At 39.3% G+C, this 22,557-nt stretch overlaps 2 protein-coding genes across 15 annotated transcripts in view; both read right to left on the bottom strand.

Annotated features, from left to right (window-relative positions):
- Positions 1-15,292, bottom strand: part of CHEK1 (checkpoint kinase 1) — a 51,098-nt gene extending 35,806 nt beyond the window's left edge. For 2 of the 5 annotated variants that reach the window (XM_057299289.2, XM_063608863.1), the window contains exons 1-8: positions 13,444-13,832; positions 13,186-13,270; positions 12,191-12,414; positions 11,071-11,135; positions 10,907-10,976; positions 7,002-7,190; positions 4,824-4,928; positions 2,808-2,903 (exon numbers count right to left, since the gene is read on the bottom strand). In XM_057299289.2, the coding sequence (XP_057155272.1) occupies positions 2,808-2,903; positions 4,824-4,928; positions 7,002-7,190; positions 10,907-10,976; positions 11,071-11,135; positions 12,191-12,414; positions 13,186-13,250 (814 nt within the window). In that variant the 5' untranslated portion in view covers positions 13,251-13,270; positions 13,444-13,832. Of the gene's footprint in view, positions 1-2,807; positions 2,904-4,823; positions 4,929-7,001; positions 7,191-10,906; positions 10,977-11,070; positions 11,136-12,190; positions 12,415-13,185; positions 13,271-13,443; positions 13,833-14,006 lie in introns of those variants that run through there. The other 3 variants (XR_010113505.1, XM_055095057.3, XM_008973330.7) reach the window with 3 other exon arrangements.
- A 5,411-nt stretch (positions 15,293-20,703) lies between these two features.
- STT3A (STT3 oligosaccharyltransferase complex catalytic subunit A) overlaps positions 20,704-22,557 on the bottom strand; it is a 28,266-nt gene continuing 26,412 nt past the window's right edge. For 8 of the 10 annotated variants that reach the window (XM_055095047.2, XM_003819909.6, XM_055095050.2 and 5 more), the window contains 2 exons: positions 21,963-22,078; positions 20,704-21,317 (listed from right to left, as the gene is read on the bottom strand). In XM_055095047.2, the coding sequence (XP_054951022.1) occupies positions 21,279-21,317; positions 21,963-22,078 (155 nt within the window). In that variant the 3' untranslated portion in view covers positions 20,704-21,278. Of the gene's footprint in view, positions 22,079-22,557 lie in introns of all 10 variants that reach the window. The other 2 variants (XM_063608858.1, XM_063608859.1) reach the window with 1 other exon arrangement.

The raw sequence follows: 22,557 nt of genomic DNA, 5'->3' as shown, positions 1-22,557 counted from the left end.
GGTCTCGATCTCCTAACCTCATGATCTGCCCGCCTCGGCCTCCCAAAGTGCTGGGATTACAGGCGTGAGCCACCGCGCCCGGCCAAAACCCATGAATTGATGAATTGTTTACTTCTGGTACTTTCCATTTAATCTTTTCAGACCTCGGTTGACCACAGTGGACTATTACATTGAACTTGGCTACACGTTCCAAAAATCACTGTGACTTTTGGCAACAAAACAGATGAAATTGAAAACTAGTTTTGAGGTGTTAGAAATGAGAAGCAATTTTAGGAATGTTCAATTGTGAAGAAGATGGAATGGTAGGGAAAAGTGGAGTTAAGAGAAATTTTATTACCATTATGATTTGATTTTAAAATGGGAGAAAAAGCATGTAGATATGCTGATGAGAAAGATCCGGTAGAGAAGGAAAAATTAATAATGTAGGAGAGAGAGAAAAATTGCTAGACAAAGTCCTTGAGTGGGTAAGAGAAAGACCTGGCTTACATCCAGAGCAATTTATCTACAGCAATACAGGATGAAAGAGAATACATGAGCATAGAGGCAGTTAGTATGGAGGAGATGGTGGTGGGAGCTTGCCTAAGTTCTCTTGTGGCTTTCATTTCCCAGTGACACAGGAAGCAAAGTGAACAACTGAGAGTGAGGATGGAGAGGAAGATAATAAAAGTTAAGGGACCAGACACAGTGGCTCACACCTATAAACCCAGCACTTTGGGAGGCTGAGGCAGGGGGATCACTTGAAGCTAGGAGTTTGAGACCAGCCTGGCCAGCATGGCAAAACCTCTACTAAAAATATAAAAATTAGCCAGGTGTGGTGGTTCACACCTGTAATCCCAGCTACTCGGGTGGCTAAGGCATGAGAATCGAATTGCTTGAACCTGAGAGGCAGAGGTTGAAGTGAGCCGAGATGGCGCCACTGCACTCCAGCCTAGATGAGTGCAAGACCCTGTCTCAAAAAAAAAAAAAAAGGAGAAAAGTATTATAAAAACGTGATTTAGGAGAACAGGACAGAGAAAGATGTGGGGAAACGAAGGCCAAATGCCAGGAAGCATTAAGGGCCCACTTGAGATTAGTAATCCTGAATTTAAAGTGAACATTTTTGGGTATTTTTCTCCTGCTGCAATCTGTTGTGCAGGTACAAGTGTGCAGTACGTAGAAAACTATAGATTAAACCCAGAAACTACTTACTGGGTTTTACCCACTAAGTGTGATGAAGAGAGAAGGGGACAAGGAAGTTGAAGATGATGAACGCAAAGCAGTCATTTATAATGACTAACCTCAAGATTTAAGAGAGGTAAAGATGAAATCAAGGACCTAGAGAGGGAGCAGGTAAGAGACTGAAGAGATAGAATTAATTAATTGCAAGTCCAGATACAAAGGACTGTTTAAGTTAGAATATTAAGGGAGGAAGTCAGAAAAAATTATACTGGTGATTAGTGCAGCGTGTTCAAAGACAACATCACTATAGGAGAGAGGGTCAAGAAACAGTGAAGTCAGGATATCAGGAGGATGATCCAAATAAATATTTAAATCACCAAGAATCATGACGAAAATAACATCAAGAGTCATTTTGGAGACTGTGATAGTACGGCAGAAATTTTAATTTGGGGTTCAAAAGTTAGAGGGGAGAGACATACAGGAAGATGGGAGAAAGTGACAATGTAGAATAAGGAGGATACCTGTACCACGTCCAGATCAAAGGACATGAGGGTATGGGAAAGAAAACACCTACCGCTTCAGAGGAAGCAGTGTCCTCAGGGGAGAATTGGACTTTAAGTTAGAACAAGGAGGAAGAAACATGCAGAGAGGTATTAAAGAAGAGTGAATGTTTAAACGTTAATGCTTTTCTATCCATGAGGACAGAGTTAAACATTAATAACTCTCTGAATGTTTTTCATTCATCATCTCTAGTCATTGTCCTCTCTCCTTCCATTCACAGCCTAACAGTCCTATCAATACTAGTTCTTAAATTTCTTTGGAATCATCTCATTTCTCCAATACCATTGCCCTAACCTATTCCAAGCCACCAGCCTCCCACTTCTAGACAACTAGCAGAAAAACCTACAGCACCCTGAATCTTTCCCTATTCATAAAAAACAATGGAAAAAAAAATAAGGAAGTCAGAGAAATATTTTTAAACCAAAGATATGACTATGTCATATTCTTGCTTAAAATCTCTCAAAGGTCTCCCCAGTGGTCTTAAGTTAAAGCCCAAAATCCTTAACATGGCTTACAAGGTCTTCTTCCACAAATTGGCCACTAGCAACCTCTCTGGCCTCATCTCAAACCTTTCTTCCTCTCCCACTTCCCTGTTCACTCACTCAACAAATATTTCATGAGTGCCTATGGTGCACCATATACTGTGCTAAAGCACTGATGATACAATGATGAACACAACAGACACGGCTTGTGCCATACTGATCTTTCAAGTTTCTCAAAAGCATCAGACTTTCTAAAATCTAAGATTTTTCAAATACTGCTCCCCCTGTTCAGAATCAAATCTGCCACTTACTTTGCCTGCCTAGCTTCCCTTTAATCTTCAAATCTTAGATTTAATGTAATTTCTTCAGGAAGAAAAGTCTTCCCTGTCCCTTAGACTTGGTCAAACACTTAGCTATAGTACCCTGACTTTCCCCTTTATAATTATTAATAAACAAAATTATTTCTGTATTTTTTTCTACTGGACATTATAATCTCCATGAGGACAGAGATCATAGCTATCATGTGTTGTTGACTTGTGATAATAAATTTGCAATTACCTTTTCTTCCACAGAAAAACAAACAAACTTGTAGTTTAAGGACATTACCTTTCTTGAGGGGTTTGTTGTACCATCTATCTTTTTTGATGTCTGGAATGGTAATTCTTGCTGATGGATTCTCAACTAAGATTTTATGCAGCAGAGCTAAAAACAAACATTAAGACAACATTCATGAAAGAGTCATGTTAGAGAAGCCTATGGCCTGCAGTAGGAAACACATTTTCTGTTAGCCTACTTATGTCTAAATATTATTTCTGGGGAAGAGAAAGAATTAAAGCTACTAAATTACTGCTTTAATTTCATGCAGTTTTTCTCTGCTGCTGTCTGTATCTTGGAGTAGTCTTCCCTGATCTGATTCTCAACTGTTTGCAACTGAGAACAAGAGCCAGATGGAAATGTTTCTCCTCATGTGACAAGATTAACAAAAAGATACAGAAACCCCTCTTATCCATTTTCAATACCGAATTTCATTACTTCAATGTCATGTTCTCACGTGACCTCCTTATTCACACAGTTTTATAATGAACATTTACTTACCAATAACTTTTTAAGAGACAGTAATCTAACTAACCATCCTAAGGTATCTTGATTTTCTTGAGAAAACATTCATGTATCTTCCTATGTGAAAATTATTTCCTAATGGACCAAAGATTTAAATGTAAAAATGAAGCCATAAAAACACTAAATGAAAACATAGGGAACTTTTAAATAGTAGAGGTAGAAGACCTTTCCAAAGAAATTATAGTCAGGGACCACAAAGGACAAGATAATAGATTTGAATGTCAATATAGCAAAACAAAATGAAAATAAATGATAAATTGTGAAAAGTATTTGTAACAAGTGCAAAGGTCAATGTGTTATCAAGGAAAAAAAAAAAGCTTCAAAGTGGTAAGAAAAACAATATCCTTGACAAAAATGAGCAAAATAGACAAAAAACTAATACATACATAAAGGGTATACAACTTCATTAGTATTAAATTTAAAATAAAAATGAAAAACTATGATTTAAAGTTTTTTTTCTTAATGTAAATTGATGAGACTGTGATGAAATGGTTCAAACTTTCGGGAAGCAATTTGAAAAGATAAGCCATAATAATAAAAACTACATCCTTGATCCTGCAATTTTGCTTCTGGGGATTTCAATGAACAATTTAAGGGTATGTGTCATGATTAAGTTACACAGATACTTATATCTCTTTTGTATCTGTGAAAATTTAGAAAAATCTCCAACAAAGTGATTAAAAGAGTAAAGTAAGGCATATCTACATGGCAGAATATTATCACAGCCTTTAAAACAATGATGTAGACCTACAATTATAGTCATGGAAGAATGTTCGCTGCGCACTAAAACCAAAAACAGTTACAAAATATTATTAGTGTGATCTCATTTTGTATAAAAACACATATAAATAATATACATATATTCATTTTACATACTTATGGGCCACATTAATGATGTTTCAGTCAGGAATGGACCACACGTATAACAGACAGTCCCATTAGATTATAATACTGTATTTTTACTATACTTTTTCTATATTTAGATACACGAATACCATTATGTTACAATTCCTTACAGTGCTCAGTATAGTAACACGCTGTACAGGTTTGCAGCCTGAGATCAATAGGGTATACCAAATAGCCTAGATTTATAGTAAGCTATACTATCCAGATTTATGTAAATATACTCTATGATGTTCACACAATGATGAAACCACCTAATGAAACATTTGTTAGAGTGCATCCCTATAATTAAGCAACAAACGAGTGTATTTGCAACAAAGTATAGCACATATGAAAACTTTAAGTAAAAAGCCATCTAAGAGCACAGATTCAAGTTGCTCTGAATATACACTCCCTAGAATATTTTTAAAAATCTACTGCAGAGTTCTGGGACTAAAGAGTTATTTTTTCCTTAATTTTTACTTATAGTTACTATTTTATCTACAACGATCATGAATTATTTGTAAGTTTAAAACAAAAAAAAAGTAAGAAAAAATTCAAATAGCACAAGACTTCATATCCAAGAAATCGGTACTCTTTCACTCAAGATAATTCAGTTACCTAGAGGAGCAGAATCGATTTTTTTCCAAGGGTTGAGGTATGTTTTTTTTTCTTTCCAGTCAGAATATTCCTGACAGCTGTCACTGGGTTGGTCCCATGGCAATTCTAAAAACAAAGCAAGTCCCAGTTTTTTTAAATGTTCTTATTATAAAGATTTCAAGGAAAAATAATAATATAAATCCATGAAAACTTTCCTTTGAATTAATTCAATATGGTTTTCACACTAAGAATCCCAACTTGGAAACTTTAGAGGCACTTCAAAGATAGATGAATCAGGACAGGCATGGCAGCTCACGCCTGTAATCACAGCACTTTAGGAGGCTGAGGCAGAAGGACTGCTTGAGCCCAGGAGTTCAAGACCAGCCTGGGCAACATAGTGAGACCCCATCTCTACAAAAAATAAATAAAATTAGCTGGGCGTGATGGTGTGCATCTGTAGTCCTGGTTCCTCAGGAGGCTAAAGTGAGAGGATCACTTGAACCCAAGAGGTCAAGGCTGCAGTGAGCCAAGATCACACTGCTGCACTGCAGCCTGGGCGACAGAGCAAGACTTTGTCTCAAAAAAACAAAACAAAACAAAAAACAGATGAATCATTTCTTGTCCTAGTCTTGTTTTCACAAATGTTTACATGATTCACAGGAGAGATAAGTGTTGTGATATTTAATAACTATGCATGCCTTATCTTAAAAAATCTTTGGGATTATAAATAAGTTACTATTTGCAATGTGCTAAATATTTGTATCCCCCTCAAAAGTCATGTTGATATCCTAACTCATAATGCAATGGCATTCGGAGGTGGGGCCTTTGAGACGTAATTAGGTCCTGGTGATGGGACCACTCAAAAAATGGTATTAGTGCTCTTATTAAGAGCTTATTAATGTCTAATAAGGGCTTGTGTGCCCGGACAATATTGTATCTTTATAGGGCACTAATTATATAATCCCAGCACTTTCGGAGGCTTAGGTAGGCAGATTACTTGAGCCCAGGAGTTTAAGACCAGCCTACGTAACATGGAGAGACCGTCTGTGAAAAAAAACCCACAAAAAATTAGCCAGGTGTGGTGGTGCATGCCTGTAGACCCAGATACTGAGGGGACTGAGGCAGGAGGATCGCTTGAGCCTGGGAGCTCAAGGCTGCAGTGAGCCTTGAATTGTGCCACTGCACTCCAGCCTGGGCAATAGAATGAGACCCTGTCTCAAAAAAAACCACAAAAACCAGACACAATATCTCACAACATCTGGTCATTTAACAAAAAACCCAAAAAACAGCACTTTGGGAGGCTGAGGTTGGGGGATCACTTGAGGTCAGGAGTTTGAGACCAGTCTGGCCAACATGGTGAAACCCTGTCTCTACTCAAAATACAAAAATTAGCCAGGTGTGATGATGCATGCCTGTAATCCCAGCTACTTGGGAGCCTGGGACAGAATTGCTAGAACTTGGGAGGCAGAGGTTGCAGTGAGCTGAGATCACATCACTGCACTCCAGTGTGGGTGACAGAGCAAGACTCTGGTCTAAAAAAAAAAAAAAAAAACCACAATAGAGCTTGCTTCTGCTCTCTTGGCTGTCCACCATGAGAGAGCACAGCAAGACAGCCATCTGCAAATCAGGAAGAGGGCCCTCACTGAAACATGACCAGGTTGGTACCCCTAATCTCATATTTTCAGCCTCCAGAACTGTGAGAAATAAATTTGCTGTTTATGAGCTATGCAGTCTATGATACTTTGTTACAGCAGTTACCAAACCGATCAAGACACTATTAAAATACTACTATAGAAGCTGGGTACCATGGCTCATGTCTTTACTTTAATCCTAACAGTTTGGAGACCAAGACAGAAGGCTTGCTTGAGACCAGGTGTTTAAGACCAGCCTGGACAACACAGCAAGATCCCATCTCTACAATGAATTTTTAAAACTTAGCCAGATGTCTTGTGGCAGGCACCACTGGTCCTAGCTACTTGGAAGAGTGAGGCCAGAGGATTGCTTGAGCCTAGAAGTTTGAGGCTGCAGTGAGCTATAATAGCTCACTGTACTCCAGTCTGGCCAAGAGTGAGACCCTGTCTCTTAAAAAAGAAAACAAAAACTATTATATAAACATGAATTCCTTGGTTTATTTCATTTATTTCAGTATAACTAATCTCACTTTTTATAGGAGTTTTACCATGATTAAATAGCTCTTACCTCCAGCGAGCATTGCAGTAAGTACTATTCCACAGGACCAAACATCAACTGGTTCTGCATGAAATTCTCTTCTCTTCAGAAGTTCTGGAGCAACATATGGTAAAGTACCACACATCTTGTTCAACAAACGCTCACGATTATTATACCGAAATACTGTTGCCAAGCCAAAGTCTGAGATTTTTAGGTTATCTAAACCAAAAGAAAAAAAGATGGCACTGAATAAAAATGTTTTGCAAATAGATATACTTACAGGAATTAAGTTTTATTGAAAAAAAATCACTGGTGTTACTTAAGGTTTGTAGAACTTCTCTTAAAATAAGCAAAATAGACAAAAAGAAATTTAAAAAATAAAATAAATCATCATCTATGCTAAAAGTAGAAAAAGGCCTCGCCTCTTCTATTAACTTAAAAGAAGTATTATCAACACACAGAACAGTCTGGACCAGATTAAAGAAAGAGGCTGGAGTCAGAAGGGGCTGCCCTTCTGGAAAAGAGCACTCTAAACCTGAGCTGAAAGTAAAGCAAGGCCCCTCATCAGGTAGGGTGGAGGGCAGGAAGGAAACATCAGTAATATGTTAGGCACAACTTTCTCAGCAGCAAACAAACCCAGTTGGCAGAAGAAAATATGTGAAGACACACCAAAATTCAACAAACCACAGTAATTTTTTTCTTCAAAGTAGAGAGTCTGAGAAAAAGAGGACAAACTCTGTACAAAAAAAAAAAAAAAAAAAATCAGAAGACCCAACTTCCACCCTAACTTCCCATCTTCAACACACAAAAACTGCAGGCAGGACTTAACTTATGTTTAGTGAATATCTACTGTAACTTAGTGACAAACACTATGCCAGCCAATGCAGGTAACAGATAAATTAGTGAAGACTGACAATAGAAAACTGTTATGAAGGTTATAAAAATATAGAGCACTATAGGATCTTAGAGCAAAGGAATGTAACCCAGTCTTAAGAGTTAGAAAAGGCCCTCTATTATCAGAGGGCAATTTGGCAAAACATACTAAACTGTGAAACATTCACTCTTTGAACTAGCAATTCCCACTTCTATATCCATAGAAATAATCCCACAAATTCATAAACATAAGAATATTCATAGCAATATTATTTGTAAATAAATGTCCAAATTTGTACAATGGAAAATGTGGAGGTAGGTTTTGAAAACAATCAACAAGGTATATCTATACATACTAACATGAAATAGTGCGTAAGTGGGACAAAAAGGCTAATGGCATAAAAAATATTATAGCATAAAAAATATTACAGCATGACGCAATTTTTATATTGGCCTTTTACACAAATTGATAAAAGTCATCACTGTCCTATTTTATAAGTTAGAAACAACTTAAATGTCTCAAAATAGGGGACTGATTTCTTTAAAAATCAAGTACATTCACACAATATGTAAACCAATGAAATGTTTACCTCTATCTGACTTAGGAGGTAGCTACTGTGATTATCCTTTTTTTTTTTTTTTTGAGAAAGTGTCTCACTCTGCTGCCCAGACTAGAGTGTAGTGATGTGATCACAGCTTACTGCAGCCTTGACCTCCTAGGCTGAAGTGATCAATTCTCCTGCTTCAGCCTTCCAAGTAGCTGGGACTCCAGGTGTGCACCACCATGTCTAGCTAATTTTTTTTTTTAATTTTTCATAAAGACACGGTCTATGTTGTCTAGGCTGGTCTCAAACTTCTAGTATCACTCAATCTTCCCATCTCAGCCTCCCAAAGTGTTGGGATTACAGGCATGAGCTACTGTACCCAGTAGATTCTTTTCAATAGTTAAATATGACACTATTGGACAAACCACTGAGATTGAGTTTCAAATTACTTATGAGTAGTAATCACTTAAAATACTAATGGATAACTATAGTATTCCTTGGACTTTGTTATGTCTGCAACATAATACTCAGCTATGTTAGAGAACTGCACATAATAAAATTTAAATGTAGGAATGTGTTTAGCTCTTAGAAAAACAAAGGAAGAATATATTTGTGATGAAATAAACAGGAGGACATTAAATACTGGTAACATTTCTTTTTTTAAAAGACTCCTAAATATTAAATAGAAACAAAGAATTATATCTTGTATATTAATACAAGATATAAAGAATAACAATGTAATAAACACCCACTCACTTTAGAAAAACAATGCTCTATTTCCTTTGAAATCTTTCAATACTTCCTTAAATACATTCCCTCCCCTACTTTCTTAGACCATTCTGAATTTGGTTTTATTATACCCTTGCTTTTCTGCGTGTTTTTTTCTCCATGTTTACATACTTGAACAATATACTAGGTTTTACATATTTTTGAACTTTGTATAAACAGAATCAGACCATATGAATTCTTTTGCAACTGTCTCTTTTTGCTCTACATCATTATATACCTGAAATTCATCCATGTCACTGCTTGTGACATGCTTGTGTCACTGCTTGTGACATGGCTTGAAAAGCCATGCATTTCATAATTTATTGTTGACAGACATTTGGGTTAGTTTTCTGCTATATTAAAAACATCACCACTGTGAGCATTCTTATATACGAATAATGTTGTATTTTTAAACCAGGTGGGTTGATATACATATATTTACATTTCATTATAATATCATACATAAGAATTTTTGTGTACCTGAATTTTTAAAGTTTTAAATAAAAATAAAGATTTTTATGTCATATAAACTCAGTTTAAAGGGGTAAAAAGCAAAATCCATATGCACATAAGAAAAAAGCATGTATAGGCTGGGTGCAGCGGCTCACACCTATAATCCCAGCACCACTCTGGGAGGCCAAGGGAGGCAGATCACTTGAGGCCAGGAGCTTGAGACCAGCCTGGCCAATATGACAAAACCTCATCTCTACTAAAAATATAAAAATGAGCCAGGTGTGGTGACTCAGGCTTGTAATCCCAGCTACTCAGGGGCCTAAGGCACAAGAATCACCTGAACCAGGGAGGTAGAGGTTACAGTGAGCCGAGATCATGTCACTACACTCCAGCCTGGGCAACACAGCAAGACTCTGTTTCAAAAAAAAAAAAAAAAAAAGCCGACCATTTGTGAAGCACTATTCTAATACTAAGAATAAAGCATTAAACCAGACAAAAACTACTGCCTCATACAGCTGACATTTCTTTTTTGATTCTGACCCTGTAAGCTTAAAGCTTTCGCTATCCATCCTTCTCAATTTGATGACATTCAGAAAATATAACTAAATTTCTTACATATTTATCCACGTCATACATAAAAAAAGAGTGAACAGGACAAGACTAAGGTCCAGGGTATTCCACAGGAACTTCCCTTTATTAATCCATTAAAGGCTTATTTTAAACTATTCTTGGCCAGGCATGGTGGCTCACGTCTATAATCCCAACACTCTGGGAGGCTAAGGCTGGTAAACTGCTTGAGTCCAGGAGTTCAAGACTAGCCTGAGCAACACAGGAAGACTCCACCTCTTCAAAAAATTAAAAATTAGCCAGGCATGGTGGCATCTGCCTGTGGTTGGTCCTAGCTACTCGGGAAGCTGAGATGGTAGGATTGCTTGAGCCTAGGAGGTCAAGGCTGCAGTGAACTGTGATAATACAGTGCACCCCAGACTGGACAACAGAGTGAGAGCCTGTATCAAAAAAAAAAAAAATTATTCTTATACATATAGTGAGCTGGGCTTGCACCTAGGTCAGATTTCTCTACCTGATCCGCACTTGTATTGCAAAATGAGACTTGTGATTTTCAAATATACGAAGTCTCCAAAATTTCCTTGATTTTTCAGATCTTGTCTTGAAATTCCAGTAATGCAAAAAGACTTGATTTTGCCTTGTATGGCTATATTAAAATAATTAGGTAATTAAAATAATTTAGGTAATTATTTTATTTTATTTTAGGTAGTGATAAAACGCTAAACTTACCCCTTTCATCCAACAGAAGATTTTCTGGTTTAATATCCCTGTGAGTTATTCCAATACCATGCAGATAAACCTAAGAGGGATGCAGAGAGAAACACACTAGAATTTGGTAATGTAATGTATTCACTCTAATTTTAAGTAAAAGGGAAATAGACAACTATACCTACCACCCCTGCCATGAGTTGATGGAAGAATCTCTGAGCATCTGGTTCAGGCATGCCTATGTCTGGCTCTAAAACAAATATGAAAGTAAGTTTATTGACTAAATATAATCAGGTAGCAACCGCATAGCTTCTTAATTTGAAGCTTAGACATTTACGAACGTGCTTAGGCAAACAGAAGCAAATGCCAACAAAAGATTCAGGAGTCCACTAACACATATGGGGCTTAACTCACATTTACCTCTGTTAGGTGGCAAAAGGAGTCATCACAGAAAAATTATAAAGAGAAAACCAATATCCAAATCAAGAATGCAAGCCATGACTTGAAAGCCTCTGCGTCCTCTTATACTAACCCTGATTTATTTAGTAACCTTGAAATTCCCCCCAATTCTTTTATCAGTTCTTTTATCAGTTATCTTTTTATATTTTGATCTCTCTCATTAACTCCATTTCTTTTACCCTCAACTCTCTCCTGAGTCACACTGGAGATCCTAATACCTCTTTATCAGTTTTTAACTGATAAACTTATTTAATACAATAGCTTTAAATTATAAATTTAAATTATAAATTTAGATCCAGATTTTATGTACTTCTCAGTGTTCTGAAATATCAATCCATTGATTCTACAAAGAATGTTTAAGTATTAATAGCAAACATAGAATTTACTTAATATACAAAAAGCAATCCTAGAAAATTCTCAATTATTTCATGTAAACCAAGAGGAAACAGCATGCTATTTTAGATCTGTAAATGTATAAAATGTATACAATGATTTCATGTAACTAGAATGTCTACAAAGAAAAAATTGTGTAGGCAATACATTGCATTTAGGATACACTGCATTTATGATGTACCATAAAACTTGTTTGTCACTCTTAAATTCTGTAAGACACCAATCTTAAATCAAAATCACTTATATAACTTGGGAAAGAAGTTTTCTTTCATTGACTCTATATATGCTTTTATGTTATTAACACCAGGTGGAAAAATTTTTTTAAGATAATTTATTCCAATTTCACAGTTGCATGAGCAATTTTGAAAGGACAACGACCAAATAGCATGCCCAAGATTTAAAAAACAAATTTACAAACTTGTTTAAAATAATTATCTTAAATTTCTTCCATACCTATTCTGTCAAAAAGCTCTCCTCCACTACAGTACTCCAGAAATAAATATTGGATATTGCCTTCTCTCCTGTGACCATAGAATTTTACTACATTTTCATGATTTAGCATTTTATTGATACAGATCTCTTTCTTAATATTTTCTGGACAGTCTACGGCACGCTTCATATCTACAATCTTCACTGCGACTGCTTCTTCAGTTACTCTATTCACAGCAAGTTGAACTCTAAAAAGGAAAAGAGTTTTAACATTACAGAATTCCATTTCTTCTAAAACTTCCAAAGATTAAACATGACTCATCCAAAACGATTTTACCTCTATTACTTTTTCCACAAAGGAGAAACCAAGGAAGTGGTTTCTGCTATGTTCTCAACACACACTACTCCTTTCTAAAATGTGAAATACAATAGCTAACCCTCCAAAGACGTCACTATGCTGTCACACAAGTCATTTAATAAACGCTTCATAAAATAGATTGAGATAATTCTAAGCCACATCACATATATACATGTTCTACTCATATACTTTTAAGAGCATTAATCCCATACTATATGTGCTTGTGTAACTGACTGTCCTAAGCTCCTATGGGGTAGATGCGATTATTGCCACCCTAAAGGTAGTGAAGGAGAGGTACACAATGACATTAAGAAGCTTGCCTAAGATCACAAACAATGACCAGTATGTGATAGAGCAAGGATCTGAAACCAGGCAGGCAATCTCCAGAGTCTGCTCATTTGCTCATTAACCGCAATGCTTAAACCCTGAGAAGCAATTTGTGGGCATGGAAACAATAACTTCGTGTCCCTTCCAGCTCTCTACAAAGAAAACTTTTTTTTTTAAAGGGAAGTAAAAATTTTTAATCCTAGCAAAAGGCTGTGTAACTTCAGTTGCCAAAACCCTTGGATCTCAAACATCTACTTTCTAAATCACCAGAGTGTGAGACTCCAAAACAATGAATATGCACTCAGAAAACGAAGGCAAGCTTAAAAGAACTCACTCTCCATAGGCACCTTCTCCCAGGGTTTGCACCAAGTCCCAGTCTTCCACAAAGGGCACTGCCATGACTCCACCGAGCACCTCGGCTGTAAAAGGCAGGAATCCAGAAAAGATGGAGAGTGTAAGATCACCAGTGAAGCCACTGCGCCCCGCCTCTCCCCAGGATTCCCCACGAAAATTAACAGCTCTTGCCTTCCCCTTCTATCTCATCCACATTTATCCAAGTCTTTCAACCACGAACAACTATTCTAATCCTGACCATTTTGTCGTGTAAATCACAATCGCCACTCCCACGCACACCGAAGGTTGAAATTCTGCCCTCCTCAGGCCTCAGAGGAAATTAATTGTTGTTATGAAGAGGTGGGAGACAAATGCTTTCCGGCGAACGACTGGGGAAGGAGGAGGGAGAGGTGGGGGTCTGGGGAAGAGAGGAAGGGGATATAGGGAGCGGAATGGGGCAGAAGACGCCTGCGGCAGCGCCTCCTCCCAATTGCTCAATTCCAATTCCCATCCCCATCCACAGCCCCACCCGTCCCAAAGGCCGGGGCGGGGCCAAACTGCCCCCAGAGGCGAAAGGAAGGGCTGGGACTCTTCCTTGGGGTTCTTAGCTAGCAGCGGGTTAGTCCCTCCTGCCCCCGCCCCCACAACGGGAACCTCCTGGTACCATTCCTCCACCCTCCGAAACCGCCCCTCCGCAGGAGTCTCTCCAATCCCCTGCGCTAGTCAATGCTAACTTTCTCCCACCATGCCCTCCCTCACTAATCTAGACCCCGAACTCCTTCTTTAGAAACCTTCCCTACTCTACCGGCCGCCCTTCCTCACCGGACTGTCCTTTGCCCACCACTGCAGGAATCCAAATGCAGCGCTTTTCCCGCCAAAACTTGAGGGCGTCACGCTGCCGCAAACTCGCGCACCCGCGCCGTAAAGCAAGACAGCGCGCGTTCCCGTGTCCTGCTCCTCTGAATGTCGGCGGCTCCAAAAGACTGACGCGGAGATGTTGCCGCTCCCGCCCAGGGCTGCTTTGCAGTCGGGGAGAGATCCTGGCTGAAGAGATTTAAGGACGGCGGACGGCGGACCGCATCGGCGCGAATTGAGCTCTGGGCCCAAATATGAAGTGGCATCCGGTGTGAGGCTCGACTGGGCGGTGCTCGAGCGCTGCTGGGCGAAGCCCAGGCCTCCAAGCCTCAGGGGCGCGCGGCGGACCGCGCTGCGCTTCCAGGCGGGTCTGCGGGCTTCGCTCCTGGCCGCTCTGGGCCTGAAAGGCTGCACCGCCACCTGCGTGAGGCCACCGGACAGGACTGTGAGGATCACAGTCGGTGAAGCAGAGTGCTTTGTAAACCTCAGAGTGCGGTACCCGTGGTGCTGGAGCCGAGAAACCAGCAGCAGCTGCTGAGAGCCGACTGTGAAGAAATGAGAGGAGCTCCGTGTTGGGAGCGAGAGGCTTCGAAAGGACTGGCCACGCCGTCAAGTGTGTGTGGCGGGGCAAGTTTCCCGGAGAAAGCGAGCAGTTTATGGTGGAGCTTGAAGTCAGGATAACCAGTTTTGCCTTTTTTCTGTGAACCAGCTCCAAAACAATGCTTTACTTCAGCCCAGTCTTTTTGCAGGAAGACCATCTGCTTAGCTTAGTTCTACAAACTTTTTCATTTTTAATGTGCAAAAAACAGGCGGGGAGAGCCAAAATAAATCTTACAATGCAAATTTAAAAGCTGCGTACGTCATTTAAGTGGAAAAGTAAATTCTGAGGAAAGAGACTCAAGAACAAAATAGGAAAAATGGAAATAAGTATTCTCTGACAGTAAACTAGACTGGAACTCAGGGATAGGCAGGATCATCTCCATTACATTCTCCAGCACTGGCCGGGCGCAGTGGCTCCTGCCTGTAATTCCAGCACTTTGGGAAGGCGAGGCAGGAGAATGGCTTGAGGCCAGGAGTTCAGGACCAGCCTGGGGAACATAGGGAGACCCCATCTCTACAAATAAAAAAATTTAGGAATTAGTCGGGCTTGGTGGTGTGGCCCTGTAGCCCTAGCTACTTGGGAGGCCTAAGCAGAACAATCGTTTGAGTCCAGGAGTTAGAGGTTAGTGAGCACTACTGCACTCCAGCCTGGGCAACAGCATGATTCCGTAGGAAAAAAACATACGTTTTTTATATGTATATATTTTATATATATATAAATATATATTTTCTTAGTCCTTAAGACTGGGCCGCATACAAACACTAAGCATAACTGGCTATTATGATAATAGTAAAGTGAAACAAGTATAAAATGTTACTCAAGGCCGGGGCCTGGTGGCTCACGCCTGTAATCCCAACACTTTGGGAAACTGAGGCGGATGGATCACCTGAGGTCAGCAGTTCAAGACCAGCCTGGCCAACATGGTGAAACCCCCGTCTCTACTAAAAATACAAAAATTAGCCGGGCACGATGGCGAGTGCCTGTAATCCCAGCTACCCAGGAGGCAGAGGCTGCAGTGAGCAGAGATTGTGCCACTGCACTCCAGCCTGGGCAACAGAGCAAGACTCCGTCTCAAAAACAAACAACCAACAACAAAAACACACATTTCTTTTAAAGAAGCAAAGTCAGGAACAAAAATCAAGGAAAAAACTCTTAAAATGCTTATGTGTATAGTTTTGAATCATGACATCACAGATTAGGCTTCATGTAATCTTTTTACAGTTTGTTGTTTTTGGAGACAGGGTGTGTTGCTCTGTCACCCAGGCTGGAGTGCAATTGGGCAGTCTTAGCTCACTGCAGCCTGGAACTCCTGAGCTCAAGTGATCCTCCTACCTCAGCATCCCAAGTCGCTGGGATTACAGAAGCGAGCCACAGGGCCTGGTATAAAAATAAAAGCAAGTTTTTATATCATTTATCCCATTTTCTGTTGTTTCCTCACTGTGTGCTGAAAACAAAGAATACGAAGAGGAAGACCTGCAAATTTCCTGTGTGTCTGATGGAGTCTTTTTAGCCTGAAAAAAAAATAAGATATACAGACTCCAGCAGAATACCAGTTAAAGACAGAATACATGGAAATAGCCTCTATTCTCTTCTGAAAGCCCACTAAAATATTTTAATAGTAAAGGATACCAATATTTAAAAGAACCCATAAGAACAGAGTATGAGACACATTTTGGAAAGCAGAAAGCCTTTAGATGAAAGGTAATGAAGATGAATCCCAAAGCTAGCAATGGAAAGCAGAATTAACATCACAGAACTCTGAAAAAGCTCAAGTTGAACTGGTGACACCAGGTAACTGAAGGTGGAGGTAAAAATGGGGCTAAAAGGGGTAGGTTTAAAGGCTACATAAAAAACAAATAGATCCCTGTATCCCTTCCCTTTCTATGTAACCAAGGAACTGTCCCTCCCCAAAGCTGGTACGAGATTTAAGAGGGTAAATGCACAGTATGTGAACTGGAGACCATTAGGCACAGTTAAAAGCTTGGGCACCTTATTGAAAATGGAGGGATTAAGTTTAAGTTTTATCCACTGAAGGTTGAGCCTGTTAAAACTTCTTTCCCTACTCTACTCCCAGAAAGCTGACTGCCTGGCTTACATCCTTAAGAGAATATGCAAGCCTTCTCAAGGGAATCTTACCTATGCAAAAGATAAAAATCTAAAAATCAGTATCACGGATTTCCCAATGTAACAGCCCAGCCAGATCACAGTAGATTGAAACCCACATTATTAATCCCCATCTACACCCCCTACAAACAGATCTTTCAATCAGCTTTTTTGGGTCCCACTCTTTTTTTTTTTTTTTTTTTTGAGACAGAGTCTTGCTCTGTCTCCCAGGTTGGAGTGCAGTGGCATGATGTCTGCTCACTGCAACCTCCGCCTCCTGGGTTCAAGCAATTCTCATGCCTCAGCCTCCCCAGTAGCTGAGATTACAGGGTGTGTACCCCACACCCAGCTAATTTTTGTATTTTTAGTAGAGACAGAATTTTCCCACGTTGCCAGGCCGGTCTCGAACTCCTGGCCTCAAGTGATCTGCCTGCCTCGGCCTCCCAAAGTGCTGGGATTACAGGCATGATCCACTGCGCCCTGCCTAGGGTCCCAGTCTTAAAGAGGAGCAGACTAGCAAGAATTTGAGAAAGTCTTTAATATGAAAGACATCAAAACAAAGGAATAGTCAAACAACAACAAAAATCCAACCCCTCTGAGCATTAAAAATATAGAAGAAAAAAAGAAAGCTATTTTAAATAGATAGATTAGAAAACGAAGCTGAGGAAATCTCTGAGAAGGAAGAAAAGTAAACAGAAGAGTAAATATAAGACTATTAGGAGATAAATTCAGGAAGTCCACCATCCAAATAACTATTTTTCAGAAAGAAAAAGAGGGTTGGGATTTCTATCCTCTTTCCTCTCTTAATATCTTGCATATATAATGCCAGAATATTTTCCAGAACTGAGGAACTTGACTTTCCATACATAAAATTCCAAACTGCTCAGCACAATAGGTGACCCACTAAAGACACAACATTGGGAAAATTTCAAAACATTATAAAGAGAAGATCCTAAGAGGTCTGGGTTGAAGGTGAGAAGGAATAGATACATAAAAAAAAAAAAAAAATTGGAATAGCATTACATTTCTCAACATATGGAAGATAGAAAACAATGGGTCAATGCCTTCCTAGTCCTAAGGAAAAACCATTCGCAATCTAGAATTCTGTACCCAGTCAACCTATCAATGGGAGTATGACAAGAGACATGAAAAGTTCTCAAGAAATTTATCTCTCACACACATTTTCTCATAAAGGCACTTAAAGGCGATAAATCAAGAAAGAAGTCAGGAGATTAACACACAATGTGACAATGAAAAGATACATCAACCCAAGAGGTGTGCAGCAAACCTTGAGAGTAAACCAATCCAAATGGAACATAAAGACTTTATGTAAGAAAATGCCTCATGTGTCTGAACATATTAAAAGTTGACAAAAATGAAGAATTGGGGGACAAATTAGTGATAAGTACAAAAAAGAAATGAAAAAACTCCCTTAAGTTATGCAGGTGGGCTGGGTGCAGTGGCTCATTTCTGTAATCCCAGCACTTTGGGAGGCCGAGGCGGGCAGATCACCTGACGTCGGGAGTTCGAGACCAGCCTGACCAACATGGAGAAACCCTGTCTCTACTAAAAATACAAAATTAGCTGGGCGTGGTGGCACATGCCTGTAATCCCACCTACTCGGGAGGCCGTGGCAGGAGAATCGCTTGAACCCGGGAGGCAGAGGTTGTGGTGAGTGAAGATTGCACCACTGCACTCCAGCCTGAGCAACAAAAGCGAAACTCCGTCTCAAAAAAAAAAAAAAAGTTATGCAGGAAAAGTAGTAATAGTAAATAAACTACATGGCCTAGTTGTGAATAGCCATAAGGCAAAATACAGATCTAACCTAAATTTTAACTATAATAGAACTAAATCAAATAATAAATAGAATCATGATAATAGAAAAATAACTATTAGAACTATAGGCTGGGTGCAATGGCTCACACCCGTACTCCCAGCACCTTTGGGAGGCCAAGGCAGGCAGATCACCTAAGGCCAGGAGTTTTAGACCAGCCTGGCCAACATGGCAAAACCCCATCTCTACTAAAAGTACAAAAATGACTTGGGTGTAGTGGCACACGCCTATAATCCCAGCTACTCGGGAGGCTGAGGAAGGAAAATTGCTTGAAACTGGGAGGCGGAGGCTGCAGTGAGCCAAGATCATGCCACTGCACTCCAGTCTGGGCGACAGGGAGCGAGACTCCATCTCAAAAAAACAAAAACAAAAACAAAAAACTGTAATAGATAGCATGAATATGTCTGTCTACAGAAGTAATGGGATGGTGAAAAAGCTAACTCTACAGTTTCCTTACCACAGATTCTACACATGATGCCTAAAATTGAAATACCAAACATAGAAAAATAAAGCAATTATTTATGGCATTGAAAGTAAGTAATGTGAGAATCAGAGTTTAAAGTGGTTGCCACTAGGGAGTAGAAAACAGCATGACTGCCTTTTAGAATTGAGTTTTTGTTTCATTTTTTTTAAGACAGTGTCTCACTCTGTCTCCCAGGCTGGAGTGCACGTGATCTTGGCTCACTGCAACCTCCACCTCCCAGGCTCAAGGAATCTTCCCACCTCAGCCTTCCACGTAGCTGGGACTACAGGCACGTGCCACCATGCCCAGCTAGTTTTTGTATTTTTTGTAGAGATGGGATTTTGCCATGTTGCCCAGGCTGGTCTTGAACTCCTGGGCTCAAGTGATCCGCATGCTTCAGCCTCCCAAAGTGCTGGGATTACAGGCATGAGCCACTGCACCTGGCCTAGATTTGAGTTTTTTATGCTAAGTACACAATAACAGTGAAAATGAAAAGTACACTTTTTAAAAAGATAGCTTCATGTAGCCTAGAAAGTAACAAAATTAAGATCCTCAGAGCAACAACTGTAGCGACAAGTTAAAAGTTATCCTATGTATAGTATAAAGGAAGATCATTAATAATTTCTAACTGGTATTAATCATATTGATAAATAATTCAGAATAACCTCTTCCACTAAAGATTCTTTATAGAAATCAAGTAATGTACTTACATATAGTAAATCAAATCTTGAGGCTAAATCTCACCCACAGTTGGAGAACATGGTATATAAATTGGTTTGGAAGGCTAAGTGCCCTGGCTATACAAATATACAACAGCATATCCCTTAGGAGCACCACTATGACTAATCTAAAAGTTATGCAATTCCTCCTGTTCCCTTAAATGGATAACACTAAACAGTTAGCTTTTATTAACGCCTTAGGGTTTATATACATCAGTGATATATTCATAGGCTCTTTGTCCTGATATTAAATGTCCTCAAGGACCACTGTGCTTCCCAGTTAAATTGTTTTTGTTTAGACAAGATTTCACTGTCGCCCAGACTGGAGTACAGTGGCACAATCACAGTTCACTGTAGCCTCAACGTCCCAGGCCCAAGTGATCCTCCAATCTCATCTTCCCGAGTAGCTGGGACTACAGGTGTACACCACCATACCTGGCTAATTTTTATTTTTCATAGAAACAATCTCCTTATGTTGCCCAGGCTTAAAACTTTTTAAGAAGTTTCTCCTCTTTTCTTGCAGGCAGGCTGGCACTGCTCTCTAGGGACCTGTTACTGGCAATGCTTCCCCTTTTAATTTGTATCTTATTTGGAAAGAGCTTCAAAATTAGGTAGTTGAACTTGGTAACAATATACAATAGCAACACATAGGCTAAGACTAAGGGAAAAAGAAGCTCACCTCTGAACAACCACAAGAGTTTTGAGTAAAGGGTCATTCCTGTGTCATGAATAAGTGAGAGTACTGAAGAGCTCCACTTCAAATCGATATGTATGATTATATTTAAGCTGATTCAAAAACACCTACTGACCATCAAGCTCTATATGTAATGCTGGAAGAGTTTCTTCCTCTCCATTGATAAACCAATAATTTCACTGTTTGTCTTGAGTCTTCAAAACTGCTGATTTATAAAGTCAAAGAGCGTCTAAGGATAAAAGACATTGAGAACAGAGACATAGTAGCCCAGAAAGGCACTCTTCTAGCACTCTTCTGGTCCCACATTTATTCATTCAATAAAAATTTATTGAGCCACGCTGTTTCCAAGGAATTGTACTAGGTGCTGCAATGCAAAGGGTTATGACAAAACTGTCTGTAAATGTAGGATCTGAATTGGTCTTTGATAGTTTTCCTGATTTGAGAAAGAAGTCTCTATTTGGCTAATTTAGGGAGCTAAGAGAATGGACAAGGTCTGCTTATGTCCTTCTGGCAGCCTAGCATAGCTTTTGCCTCCCTCAAATCAGTTATAAGTCAAAACAAATAAGGCACATTTTAAAAAAAAATTCCCCCCTTTAATTGACCAAAGTAAAGCCATGACATTTCATTTGGTAACCTGTTTAGAATTATAAAAATCATTTCATTTGGCCCAGCCCATACTGCCCAAGACAAAACTTCCAGACAATTCTGATGCCATCCAGTTTTGTTCTTACAAACTGCATATTAAAAAAAAAAAAAAAAAAAAAATCTTCAACGTCCTAAATGTGATGTGCTCAGTGCGAAGCATATCAGAGCTGGACGTGACATTTATGTCCTTGACAAGCCTCGATTATCCAGGTCCTTTACCTGCAACATAAAGATGTCAGTTTAATATTTACAATCAGATCAACTTTGGAGAAATTTTCTACTAAAATGGATTCACCCAGAGTGGGCAGGATTATGTTGGGTTCTGCAGCCTGGTTTAGGGCTGTGAATACACAAGCACTGACTAGAGACTAGATTCTCTCTGCTTAGCCTTTTGGAATACCTCTGTGAGGACCAATATTACTGATCTACCCTCCACATAGATCAAGGGTTCTCAATCTTTTCTTATATGAGAGATATACTCCTATGTGGTTCTATATGACTCTATATACCTTAAGTTCTTCAGAGAGAGAAGAAAATGTAGCTAAATATAAACATGTGAACTTTTTCTCTATTTCCTGCACTCTCCTCACCCGTGAGCCTGATAATCACAGAAACTGGTTTAGTCAAGCCCCAGCTGGAAAAGTATCACTGCAACAACCGCCAAAATGATGGCAGACTGGGATCATCTACTCTCTAAGAACAATCTAAAATAAGTAAAATTTTCAGTGAGTTTGCAAGCTACTTTTCAAGCACAGGTGTCATGAGAAATTTCCCTATTTGAGAAATATGTGTCCCATTTTATAAGCATTGAAACCAATCTCCAAAAATAAAAGTTGCTTTCTGAGACGTATAGCATCTGCTTACCTTGTATATCCTGACCAGCCAATGTTCTGTGGTATATGCTTCCTCCAGGACATCAAGCTCAAAGTCTTTATTCCCAATCTCAGCATTTCGGACACGGTCAAAGCCTGGAGGACGCTCTAGAGAGGGATGAAAAAGAACACACTTCTTTCTACAGTGCTAATTTCCTAGAGAGACAGTATATGGATTCAGGAAACCATCTACTAATTGATGATTATTCCTCAGCCTGCAATTTGATGAGAGTAGAGCCTGCAAAAAAGGGCATGAGGTAGTAAGGGCAAATCAAGTGTTACCCTAACTTAAGTTCTATGCAAGATGATGCTTGCCAGTCAATGTCTTATCTCTGATAAGACAGACATAGGGAGCCGACTTCCAAGGCCCTCTATTCCTGAGGATTGTCATTCAGAGCCTCTAATACACTAGCAACCCTTGCATGGATCAGAGAAAAAAGCCTACCAGAAGTCAAAGACCTGCATTCATGTCAGAAATTCTCCCTAGTACAGAATCAAGAAATTGAAGTCAGAAGGAGAGACTTAACCTAATCAAATAACTCTCAATGTAGTCATCAGAAGATACGAAAAGTCACTTTCTTACCCTT

The sequence above is a fragment of the Pan paniscus genome, chromosome 9 (genome assembly GCF_029289425.2).
Source record: "Pan paniscus chromosome 9, NHGRI_mPanPan1-v2.0_pri, whole genome shotgun sequence".
Taxonomy (NCBI): Eukaryota; Metazoa; Chordata; class Mammalia; order Primates; family Hominidae; genus Pan; species Pan paniscus.
The sequence above is the reverse complement of the archived record's forward strand: the minus strand, read 5'-3'. Positions and strand labels throughout refer to the sequence as shown.